General features: G+C 39.3%; 1 protein-coding gene across 2 annotated transcripts in view; it reads right to left on the bottom strand.

The window, feature by feature from the left end:
* Positions 1 to 12955, bottom strand: part of BUB1 (BUB1 mitotic checkpoint serine/threonine kinase) — a 107622-nt gene that overhangs the window by 52891 nt on the left and 41776 nt on the right. The window contains exons 1-3 of one of the 2 annotated variants that reach the window (XM_007476962.2): positions 9230 to 9386; positions 1034 to 1093; positions 818 to 956 (exon numbers count right to left, since the gene is read on the bottom strand). In XM_007476962.2, coding sequence (XP_007477024.2) covers positions 818 to 956; positions 1034 to 1093; positions 9230 to 9255 — 225 coding nt within the window. In that variant the 5' untranslated portion in view covers positions 9256 to 9386. Of the gene's footprint in view, positions 1 to 817; positions 957 to 1033; positions 1094 to 9229; positions 9387 to 12955 lie in introns of those variants that run through there. The other variant, XM_056813763.1, reaches the window with a different exon arrangement.

Below are 12955 nucleotides of genomic sequence, written 5' to 3' on the forward strand. Positions count from 1 at the left end.
GCCATACCACTGCTGGGTTTGTACCCCAAAGAGATAATATGGAAAAATATTTATAAAATATTATAAAAATATATTAAAAATATTTATATTGTACAAAAATATTTATAGCCACGCTCTTTGTAATGGCAAAAAATTGGAAAACGAGGGGGTGTCCTTCAATTGGGGAATGGCTGAACATTGTAGAAGCTGATGGTGATGGGATATTATTGTGCTGATAGGAATGATGAACTGGAAGATTTCTAAGTGAACTAGAACATCCTCTAGGAATTGATGCAGAACAAAAGGAGCAGAACCAGGGTGAGGCAAAGGGGGTTAAGTGACTTGCCCAGGGTCACAAAGCTAGGACATATCTGAGGCAGATTAGAACCCAGAACCTCCCATCTTTGGGCCTGGCTCTCAATTCACTGAGCCACCTAACTATCCCCTAACCCTGATTTGAAAAAATTTTTTAAATTTAAAATATTTTCCATGGTTACATGATTCATTATTTTTCTCACCTTTCTTCCCCCCCCCGACCCCCACTCCAGAACTAACAAGCAATTCCACTATTCTTAATAACATCTATATTCAGATAATTTTTCTCCACTTGACAGTGCAGTTTCTCTTCCCTTACAACTTTCCATCTCTCCAAGTTTTTCTTTGATTTAATGAATTTTATTTAGTAAGTATAATATTTTTACATGTTATGCACAATTGACAGAAAAAGATGGAAAACCAAGATAAAAAGTCCTCTTATTAAGATAAGCAACTTTGGAGATTTAAGTATTCTGATTAAATAGAATGACTTGTTTCAATGATACTCTAAAAACATACTCACAAATTTTACACAGCTATTAATGAACCTTGGATCATTGTGGTACTTCTTCTTATCCAAAAATGTCTTGATTAATCGTTCTAAGAGTGTTGACAAATGTCCTGTATTTTGGGCAAAATTTTCTTCTGTCCACTGTACATATCTGGAACAAGAGTATTTTAAAAAATGTTTATGGCTGTTTGTTTCTTTTTAAAAGGTAAAGGTAAACCAAATACTGACCTTTCCCACTGATCAAGTGGATCATCTCCCCTGTAGCTTTGTAAATGAGCTTCAAACATTCTAAAAAATAATGAAAAAAAATTTATGAAAACCAGGTATTCATATGAGTTAGTGAAAGCAAAAAAGTGTGTTCTGGTTTTGTACAATATTGTGGGAAAGGAAGAACAAAGGCATAAAAATTAGGGCAGTATGAGAAAAAGTGTAGTTGTGTTTGACTCAAACAGGTTGGTTGTCTCTCGAATCGAGGATGACGATTGTCTTTGTGCGTTTTTGTGCACAAAGACACTTGTGCATGAAGATGTAAGTGGAAAAGTCGATGCACAGAGACAGTCCCACTCTCTCGGCGTTGGAAGCCTGGGTCCATTGGCACGAAAAGTCGTTACACCTGGAGACTTCCTCAGCTGCATTGGATGGCTGTGTTGTCTTTTGTGCTCCATCACGCCCTAAGCACTCCACAGTGCCTTGCTGCATCGCCATCTCAGCCGTTGAACCTTCTTGTTGGTTTCTTCCATCTGTTCCGCCGAAGCAGTCTTATATATATATATATAATATAAGGAACCTATGTGCCAGGAACTATGTTAAGTATCAGGGCTTCAAATATTTAAAATATTTAGTTCCTGACCTGAAGGAGCTTACAATCTAGTAGGAGAAGAAAACACACAAAAAGAAGTTGGAAAGCAGAAGGAGGAGGTGAAGGAATGGGCAAGGGAGAGATGATGAAGTTAGGTCCAAAGAAGTGCAGATAGTGGGAAATGGTAACCTTCTTTAAATGAAGGTTTGGGGAAGTCTCCTTTGCTCTGCCTTCCAGCCCTCCAATCAAAGAGGCAGATGGTACTAAGAGTACTTAAGAGGTGTAAGTATAAAGTGATTATGTGATGAAATCATATAAAATGATGAGTTTCTAGAAGATTAAATTTCTTACAGGAATAACAGAGTTCAGTCCAAAGAAATGCAGTGAATCAAAGAATCAAAGTCTAGAATAGACAGTTCTCTAGAATAAAAAAAAGGTAAAAGAAGAATGTGAGAAGAATGCAAGAAGGGATCCTGGAATCAAACTACAAAGGGCCTTGAATGTCAATAAAAAGTGTTTCTCTTTCCTGTGTTAGGCGGGAGATTTACTGAAATATAGAAAAAAATCCCAGAAGCTGAGAGTTGGAATGAATCTCAGGGTTACGTTGTATCTAATAAATGGTCTTTCCTTGCAGATTTTAAGTGGGGGGGGAGGGGGGGGGGAAGGGAAGGGGAAGCCCCTGGTTCCTGAAGCAGCCCATTTAACTTATGGCTAGCTCTTTGCCAGCATTTTTTCCTCAATATTAGGCCAATAGTTATCTTTGCAACTTTTCCTCACTGCTTAGTTCTGCTGTCTGAGGTAAATCTTTCTTGCATGTGACAGCTTTTTGAATACTTGAAGCCAGCTAGCCTCCTTCCCTAGAAGTCTTTTCTTCAGGCTAAACATCTTCAATTCCTTCAGCAGATTCTCTGATGGCAAGAACTCCAGGCTGTCTTCAAGATCTGGGACACTTGATCTCCCCATCCCTTCTAAAATGGCCAGTCCAGAATGAAAAATAGCAATCCGGATGTGATCAGAGCATGATGAAGAAGAGTGATCCTGGGCGCAAGAGCATTTGCGTGGGCTTTGGTTTGCAGGATCCCTTTGATGTGGGTTTTGCATTTGGTCCTCACCAGGGGCCTGGGTAGTGGCAGCCACTCTTGTCCCCAAGGGTGTGGATCAGGGTCCCAGTAAGAGCCTCTGCCTTTGTGCTTCTGATATTCCATCTTAGGTGTGTAAGAACTTCCCATGGATGTTCTTAATACATACAATAAACTTTCCATATTATTTACATCAAAAGAAAAACTAGCTAGGATATTAGGACTTGGAGGGAGAGAGGGGGAAACTAAAGCAAAAAGAGACATTATTTTGGTTTTTTCCTTGAATACAAACTTGAATTAAGGCATGGATCATCACTCTCAACATAAATATTTTTAAAAACCCTTACCTTCTATCTTAGAATCAATACTTTGTATTAGTTTTAAGGCAGAAGAGTGGTAAGGGCTAGGCAATGAGGGTTAAGTGACTTGCCCAGGATCACACAGCTAGGAAGTGTCTGAGGCCACATTTGAACCCAGGACCTCCCATCTCTAAACAAGACTCTCAATTCACTGAGCCACCCAGCTGCCCCCCAGACTCTCAACATATTAATGTCAAGACTTTTCTAGACTGAGCCCAGTTCAGTATATGCTGCCAGCTTCCTCTAGAGTTCAAAAACCTTTGCTTTCTTTTCTTGGTTTCTGTGTCACACTGCTGCCTTGCTGGGCTCGCAGCCTACAAAGTCTCCAAGCCTTTTCAGATCAATTGCTGTTTAGCCTTTATCAACTTTGAAGAAAATATATATTTAAATTTTAAACCTTTCCCTTCTGTCTTAGAATCTATCAAGTATTGGTTTCAAGCCAGAAGAGAGGTAAGGGCTAGATAAAGGAGATTAAGTGACTTGCCCAGGGTCATCCAGCTAGGAAGTGTCTGAGGCCACATTTGAACCCAAGACCTGTCTCTAGGCCAGCCATTCTGTCCACAGAACCATCTAGCTTCCCTAAAGTATTTTTTTTTAAACGGAAACTCATTCCTTACTTTCCTATATTTCCTTTGTATTCTAGGCAAACTGTATTGCTCAATGTTTCTTGAATATGTTGTACTCAGTTATTTTAATCATGTTTGACTCTTTGTGACCTTATTTAGGGTTTTCTTGGCAAAGGGAACAGAATGGTTTGCCATTTCCTTCTACAGCTCCTTTTACAGATGAGGAAACTGAAGCAAATAGGGTTAAGTGACTAGCCTAGGGTCATACAGCTAATAAATGTCTGAGGCTGGATTTGAACTCACAAAGATAAGTCTTCCCGACTCCAGGTCTGGCACTTAATCCACCCTGCTACCTAGCTTTTCTCCTTCAATATACTCCGCTTGTATTTTTTGTGGTAACAAAGTCCTGGAAACAAAAATGAGGTCCCCTATTTAGGGAATGGCTAAAAAAATTATGTATATGAAAGTAAGAGAAAATTATGGTGTAGTAAGAAATAACAAATAGCAGGAATCAGATGATAATCATAACAATAGCTAGCATTTATATAGCACTTTAAGGTCTGCTAAGCCATTTGCATCTATGATCTCATCTGATCCTCACAACCCTATGGTATAGATGCTAGCTAGCTATTATCCCCATTTCAAAGATGAGGAAACTGAAGCACATAAGTTAATGACCTGCCCAGGATCACATAGCAAATAGTATGACTAAGTTCTTTTTCCTATATATTAACCACCTAGTTGCCTCTCATAAACATATTAATGAGGTAAAAAGAATGAGGAAAAGAATACTGACAGAAACCAGAACATGAAATAACTGACTCAACTAGTCTTAGTCCTGGATAAAAGATTTATGACCAAACATTCTCTCCAGAGAGATATGGATCCTTGTAAGACTGAACAGTCATATCACTGTTCTGAATGGTTTTATTTAGCTGTTTACAAAAGGAGAAGTCATTGAGGCATACATTGGGCATGAGAGATAGGGGTAAAACAGGGCCTTCATAGAGGCAAATAACTCATGTTAAAAAACAAAAGGAATCAACAAAATAATGACCAGGTGCTTCCCTTCCTTCACTTGGGAACATCCTATCCCAATATCTCTTTGTCTAAATCTTCAATTCTGAGAGTCCAGATTTCTATAAACCCTTTGTAAAACCATTTCAGATATCCTCTCCTACCTGATGCAACTACTCTAAATCCTCATGGCAGCCTATTTTACTCTACAGTTATTTTTATTCATGTAATATTATAAAAGGAGAATAGACCTCACATATCAGATTGTTAATGGTATGCTTCTTCATCTTTGTATTCCTATCTCAAAGTTTAGCACACAATACTGTCTACAAAGAAGTACTCAATAAACATTTCTTTAATTTTTGACCTGGAGGGAATCTTGGAGATGATCTAGTCCTAGTCCCATTGCTATTACTATGGATTGTTCCTTTTATTGTCCCCACCCTCTTGCTAATCTTCAATCTCTTCCGGTCTCCTGGCTACTTCTTTGCTTTCTAATAATATGCCCAAGTCTCTTCCATCCTTAAACTATTCCTTGATCTGTCTATCCCTACAACCTATGGTATTATATCTCTTTCCCCTTTTGAGTCTAAAGGCTTCAAGAAGGCCATCTACAACCAGTGTCTCCTCATTGTCTTACTCCTCTGCAATCTGGCTTCTAACTTCATTCAACTGAAACTACCTCCCCCAAAATAGCAATGTTCTCTCAATTGTTAAATCTACTGGCCTTTTCCCAGCCCTTATCTTTCTTGACTGCTCAGTTACTTTGGAAATTGTTGATCACCCTCTTTGCCTTGATATGCTTTTCTTCCTAAAGCGTTTGTGGTGCATTCTCAGTCCCCTTTGTTGAATGTTCATCTATGCCATGCCCCTAACTAGTGGTTATTCTTTAAAGCTCTGTCCTGGCCTTTTTCTCTTCTTCCATTACCCTATTTTGTGTGGTGATCTCATCAGTTCCCAGGGCTTCAATGATCATCTTTATGCAGATGATTTTGAGGTCTATTTATACAGTTCTAATGTTTCCTGATCTCCAATTCCAAATCTGTAATTGTGTTTTGGTCATCTCCAACTAGATGTCCTGTAAGGCATCTTCAAAATGTTCAAAACTGACCTCATTTTAAAAATTACTATAGGGGGCTTCATGCTCTCAGTCACCCAGATTCCTAACTTAAGGGTCATCCTCTACACTCCATCCACCTCCATGTCCAATCAGCTGCCAAATTCTATCGATTCTACCTTCACCACATCTCTTATATGTGTTCCCTTCTCTGCTCGGCCATTGTCACCATACAGGTCCACATCTCCTCACACCACTGACTCCTTGCTTACAGGATCAAATGTAAGATCTTGTTTGGCTTTTAAATTCTTCTGACCCGGTCCCTTCCTACCTTTCTTGGTCTTTTAAACTTTAGTCTTCTCAATATACTCTAGAAACCAGTGACTCTGGCCTCCTTGTTATTCCTTAAACATGGAGTGCATCTCTGGACTCCATGAATTTTCATTGGCTTTCTCTCATGGCTGGAATTCTTCTAGCCCTCTAAATCTCTATCTCCTGGCTTCCTTTAAAAGCCCCAGCTGAAATCTCATCTTTTCCTGCAAAAAGCCTTTAATAGTCTTCCTTAACTGTAGTTTCTTCCCTTTGAAATTTCTCCTAATTTTACAAATATATATATATACACACACATATAAATATCTATATATTATCTGTACTTAGTGGTTTGCATACTGAATTCCCTTTGCATCCATGTATTTAGCAGTGCACAGAACATATAGTTGATTAACAAATGCTTATTGACTTGGCTCTTTATCAATTACTCCTGTCATGAGGTGGAAGCTTTTTTCAAAATCAGTCCTCTGGTGCCATGGTAGGTCATTGAAGAAACATTGAAGTTTAGCTAATTAATTCTCCATCATTTCACTCAAGTCTTACAAAAGTTTCTCCAAATCCATTCCTTTCATAATTTCTTTCTTTAAAAAAAAATCCTCTAGTTTCTGTCTTAATATCAGTTTTAAGATAGAAGGGCAAAACTAGGCAAATGGAGTTAAGTGACTTGCCCAGGGTCATAGCCTGGAAGTGTCTGAGGCCAAATCTGAACCCAGGTCCTCCCAACTCTAAGCTTGGCACTCTATCTACTGTTCTAGCTACCCACCCCTCCTTTATTATTTCTTACAGTGCACATTGGTTATCTTAACTTTCTCTCTTCTTACTTGCTTTTAAAGCCTTTGAAGTCTGGCTTCTAATTTCATTAAATGACTGAAACTGCTCCCCCCCAAGTTACTAATGATCTTTTATCACCAGAATTAATGGCCTATTCTCAAACCCTCATCCTTCTCAGTAACACTGAACACTGCTAACCACCTATTCTTCCTACTCTGTTCTGCCTGGACTTTTATGGCATTGCTCTCCATTCTCTTCCAACCAGTATACATACTGCTCAATCTCAACAATCTCCTTATTTGGCTCATCATGCATACCATACCCCTCTGATTGTGAGTCTACCTACAGGCTCTCTCTACACACTCTTACTTGGTGACCTCATCAGTTCTCATGACTTTATCATCTCTGGGCAAAGGATTCCAAGCCTAAATAAACACCCTAAGTTTCTTTCCTAAGTTCTAGCTGACCATCTCCAAGTGTATATTAAATATTTCAAAGTGGATGTAGGCATCTAAAAACTGACATTTCCAAAACAAAACTGATTAATGCATTCTCCAAACCCATCCTTTGGTCAAACCTCCCTATTTCTGTCAAGGGTATCACTATTGTTCTAGTCACCCAGGTTTTCAACGTTGGCATTATCCAGATTTCACTCTCACTTACCCCACATATCAACGGCTAAACACTGTTGCTTCTACCTCCACAATATTTTTTGTTTCTCTCCTCTTTTCAGTCCTATAGACACTACTCTATATCAAGATCTCATACCTACTAGTTGGACTATTTCACTAGCCTCTAAAGAGATTTCCTCAAGTTTTTTCTTAATCTAGTTCCTTCTCCAAATAGATGCCAGTTACTTCTCTACTTAAACGTGTGGCTCCCTATTGCTAACAATTTGGTTGGCTTTTAGAAGCTTCCACAACAGATTCCCAACCTTTCTAGCCTCCTTATATATTACTATCCTTTCTACACTCTGCAGTATAGTAAAACTGGCCTTCTGGAAGTTTCTCACACACTCCATATCCAGTCTAAGTCTTTACACTGGCAGTGTCTCCCAGGACTAGAATGCACTTCCTTCTCTGCCTCTTAGAATCTTTTCTTCAGGACTCAGCTAAAGCACCACCTTCCATACCAATGGTTCTCATTTTTCTTGTACATATTCAGTTTATTCTTTGTCATGAGTCAGAAGACTGGCACATGTGTATGCAGTTGTCAATTCCATAATAATTCATGGCATGCCTAATGAAATTCAAACACAGTAGTGGGTAGGGCACATCCTTTGAGATCAACATTTCTCCATGAAACCTTTCTTATTCCCCAGCTGCTGGTGCCCCACTCAAAATTATCTTCTATCAGTTAGGGAGAGACTTCAATCAATCTAAGTATTAGGCACCTGCTCTGTGGCAGCCACTATGCTAAATTGCTATGGACCTGCCCTCAAAGAACTTACATTCAATCAAAACTGTACATATACAAGTATATTCAGAATAAATAAAAAGGTAATTTAGAAAGGGCACTAGTATTGGTGGGGGGATGGGGCAATGTGGTAAAATGGAATTTGTTACTAGATTCAAATTGTGGCTCTGCTATGTATTACCTGTGCAACCGCTGGGCAAATCTCTCTCTGGACCTCAATCCGAGTCCACCCCTTCTCAATAAACTTCATTATATCCCTATTACTTTAAAGATAAAATATAAAATCCTTTGTTTGATATTCAAAACTCTTCATAATTGGTCCCACTACCGATCCAGTCTACTTACACCTTACATTCCCCATATATTCTCTGTAATCTAGTGATGCTGGCTTCCTTGCCATTCTATTCTTTGCACACCCCATCTCTAGGTTCTAGGCATTTTCACTGGCTGTTCCACATCCCTGGAATGCATCTTCATCTCTGGCTTCATTTAGCCAACATATGCAATGCCCAATATCAGCAAATTTTGGTCCCTGCAGTTTAGGAACTTTCATATAAAAAAATTAGGTATGGGGCAGCTAGGTGGCTCAGTGAATTGAGAGCCAGGCCTAGAGATGGGAGGGCCCGTTTTAAAATCTAGCCTCAGATACTTCCTAGTTGTGAGACCCTGGACAAGTCACTTAACCCCTATTCCTTAGCCCTAAGGGAAAAGCGGGACTCCGGTGGAAGGAGGAGCTTCCGGCATTGACAACAACAAAAGGTCGACCCCTAACCCCAAGGAGGTGCTGTAGGCCCGACAGGCTACTTGAGAACTTCGTCCCTACTGCACTCAGGGGAGCTGGGTTCGAAGAACGTGTCATTTGCTACCTGTACGAAACTGGGCAAGCTGCTTCACCTCTCTGGGCCTCCGTTTCCTCATCTGTAAAACGGAAGCTTCCAGTTCTTAATCTTAGGAAGGAAATCTACCCGTTCTCCCATGGTTCATCTTTGTATCATCTCCTCCACCCCAAAACCCCTCCAACCGGACTCACAGCAAAGCACGCTCTCGGTCGTCCATGGTCTCCCTACGCGAACAAACACACAAAATGTATAGAAAAGTTGCCACCAGCCGCCGGATTCAAATCTCCCGCGCAGGCGCAGCCTGCTAACCGAGCGTTCCTAGCGTGATGCTCCCATTGGCTGCGGTCTGAAATTGCACTTAGCCAATCAGAAGCGCAGTTGCTGGGAGCGGTTCCTTCCTCCCTCCTCAGCCTAGGCCAGTCCCGCCCCGTCCCCACGCATCAAGCCTTACCATCTGCGCCTGCGCGCCGCTTCGCAGAGCACTTAACCGCTCCTTAGGAGGTTTAGACTTTTTAGTCTTGGGGGTGGCGTTTAGTGAAGTCACCTAATTTTACTGAGAAGATAACTGAGGCCCTAAGAGTTTACGAGAATTTCCCAGGGGCCCTGGCAGATTCATGATTTGAACCCACGCCGTCTGATGTGATTCCAGAGTCTTAGCTCTTTCCTCTGGACCACCCTTGCTACCGGAGGGGAGAAAAGGGTGTACTGTGGGGATGGGCGTTGAGGCAGTTGTGTTTCAGAGACCTCTTGTTTTACACCAATTGAAACGGTCCAAAAGAGAAGTAAAGTGTTAGACAAAGGCCCTAAACCAACCTAGAGTGAAGAGGGATGAGGAGAGGGAAGAGAAAGGCTAGAACGTGTTAGAATTTGACTCAACATTGCAGTTTAGAGGACTGCAAAAGGAAAATTACTAATCTAATGAAAAAATGGAAAGGCGAACCCCCCATCTCCTTTATTTTGTGGTGGTGATTGTTGGGTACTAGAAATAAGTAAAGAAATACAATAGTAGAGTTAATAATCATAGGATTTTGAGCTTTGAAGCTACTTGAGAAAGCTTATCCACTATCCACTCCTCTCTGCGCCTTTTTTTTTTAAGGAGGGAAAAAACGGAGGCCCACAGATTTGCTAATTAATGAAGCCAGAATTCAAACCCAAGGCTTCTGATTCCAAAATGAAGCTGGTATGAATTCCAGAGTCTGGGGAGAGCAAATAACTAGTCTATGCCTAAACATATGTTAAAATACATAAACTAATAAGTGAGAAATAGTATATTATGAATATTGAATCCTCAAGTACTGGAGATGGGGAAACTAATAGAAAGGTTGAGGAAAAAAGGACCCTGTATATAGAGTAGATAGTAGGAAAGGTTAAACATTCAGAACCCACTCAACTACTTAATATTTATATCAGTTAATAGTATTTATTGGTGTGTTTGTTTCATGTAGCATTTGTTGGCCCTTTGATCAAGCCCTAAGCACTGAACTAAATTCAGATTTTTACTCTTTCTGAAAGTCCTGTAGCATTGTTGTACATGTAGTGGCTTTTCTGGGGGCTGTTCTTTTATGTTGATAGTGACCTTGGTAAGCTCTGAGCTCCATTTCCAGGTTTCATTCCTGGGACCAGGGGTTAGGATTACAATAGGTTCAACAATCCTGCCAAATAATATAGGATACTTCAAGTATTTATGATTTCATTGTATCAGGACTCTCTCCACTGTGATTTAACTCATTTTTCATAAATTGCCATGGCCAAAAAAAAATATTCATCACCTAGTGATCATCAACCCTTTTATCAATTTTGCCTTCCTAAAATCTAGACTCTACTCTCTAGGGCTATAGCATGGCCCATTACAAATATGACCTGGAGGATAACAATGGAAGTGCTGGGTTGTTTTGTTTTGTTTTTTTAAATTCTTATCTTCTGTCTTAGAATTGATATGGATTCCAAAGTAGAAGAGTGGTAAGGGCTAGGCAATTGAGATTAAATCACTTGCCCAGGGTCACATAACTAGGAAACATTTGAGGCCAAATTTGAACCCAGGACTTGCTGTCTCCAGGCTTGACTTTCTAGCTACTGAACCACTTAGCTACCCTAGGGTTTTGTTTTTTGAAGCCTATAAGGATACCAATAGAAAATGCAGTATGAAGATTCTTAGTTTCTAAGTTTCTTAGTTGGTTGTTTGGTTGATTGTTTCTGGGGATTGTAGTTAGCATATTAGATTACCCTATAGTAAATAACTGACTCATACAGCACTTTTAATTTTACAAAGGGCTTTTCTTTAAAAACAAAAAAACAACCTTATATTAAAGTTCTACCTCTCTCCATCTCTTTCCTGCACTAGAGAAGACATCAATTGACATATATATATATATATATATATATATATATATATATATAGAGAGAGAGAGAGAGAGAGAGAGAGAGAGAGAGAGAGAGAGAGAGAGAGAGGAGAGAGATAGTCTTGTTCATTTTTATCAGTTCTTTCTCTGGAGGTGAACATAGAAAGAACTTTTCATATATTATCTCTTTCCTTTGTGCCGCCCAACAACTTTGTCTATAGGCAGTACAGGTAGTATTAACCCTATTTTACAAATGAAACTGAGGATCAGAAAGGTTGTGATATGCCCATATCACAGCTACTAAAGGGTCAGAATTTAAACCCAAGGCTGTCTTTATTTTCAAGTCTAGTATTCTTTTCAATATAGCAGATTGCTTGTCATCACCACAGTTAAATTAAAACAAAAAATTCCCTACCCTCAAGGAGCTTAGGATGTCTTCTTTTCTTGGAATCTTCCCAGGAGATGAGTTCCAAAAAGTTGTTTAGAAGCTATAGATATCATATTTCCTTTGAATTGACCTATATAAATGTTCTTACTATTAGTAAATCTTTTTGCCATTCTCATCTATAAAATGGAGATCATTCTTTTATTCCCTAAGTTTTCTTTCCCTAAGTGAAGTTTTCCCCATTTCTATTGCCATAGGGAGGATAAGAGGAGAGGGAAGAGAAAAATAATCTTTTTTTTTTTAATGATCCTGTAATCCAGTAAAGGAACAATCTGACAACATTCCTTCCTCTAATTTTTAAAGTTGCCTATGATTTATAGAAAACACAAGAAGCAGAGAAAGTAATTTTTGGTTGTGTGACATAACCTGACATTCAAATGTGAAAAATAAATCATAAAAGTTTGAATATGGAACTTCTGTCACTTAAATCTGGTATACCCCATACCACCTCAAATTTAACTGATTTGAATTTTCATCTTTCTCTTTCCTCAACTAAACATGGATCTTCACCTCATCCTCATGAATGTGTCACCGGTTTGACAGAGATTATAAATTCAATGGGACAGGGAATGGCTACACACCTCTTCTTGGTATTCATTTTTGTTCTCTTGGTGCTTCTGTTCTTATTGGTGCCTTGAATTGCTATCTGCTGTTCTCCCCAGGCCTTTGCCACAAGCCACTTGAAAATGGTTAGATTTTATCTAGAGAAGTGGGAGAGTCTGCTTTGATTGAGTGCTGCCTTTTCTGTCACAGACACAGGAATGTTTAGTTATAAGCTACCTTTCAAAAATGAATTCTTACTCTAGTTTCAAGTTCTCTCATGTCTATACTCTCTCCAAAATGGTTCTATCAAAATTTCAATAACTAACAAGGTAACAAAAGTATAGTGGAAAGACCCCTAAACTGAGATTCCAGAAACCCGAGTCTTCATTTGTCTTTACCACTAAGTAGCTGTATGGCCTTAGAAATGTCACCACCTTTCAGGGTTCAGTTTCTTTTTCTCTTAAATAAGTATAGGTTATGGGAAAATCTGCATGAACTGATGCTGATTGGAATAAACAGAACCAGGAGAACACTGTACACAGTAACAACAATATTATATGATGATCAACTGTGAAAACTTGGCTACTCTC

The sequence above is a fragment of the Monodelphis domestica genome, chromosome 1 (assembly GCF_027887165.1).
Source record: "Monodelphis domestica isolate mMonDom1 chromosome 1, mMonDom1.pri, whole genome shotgun sequence".
In the NCBI taxonomy this organism is placed as follows: Eukaryota; Metazoa; Chordata; class Mammalia; order Didelphimorphia; family Didelphidae; genus Monodelphis; species Monodelphis domestica.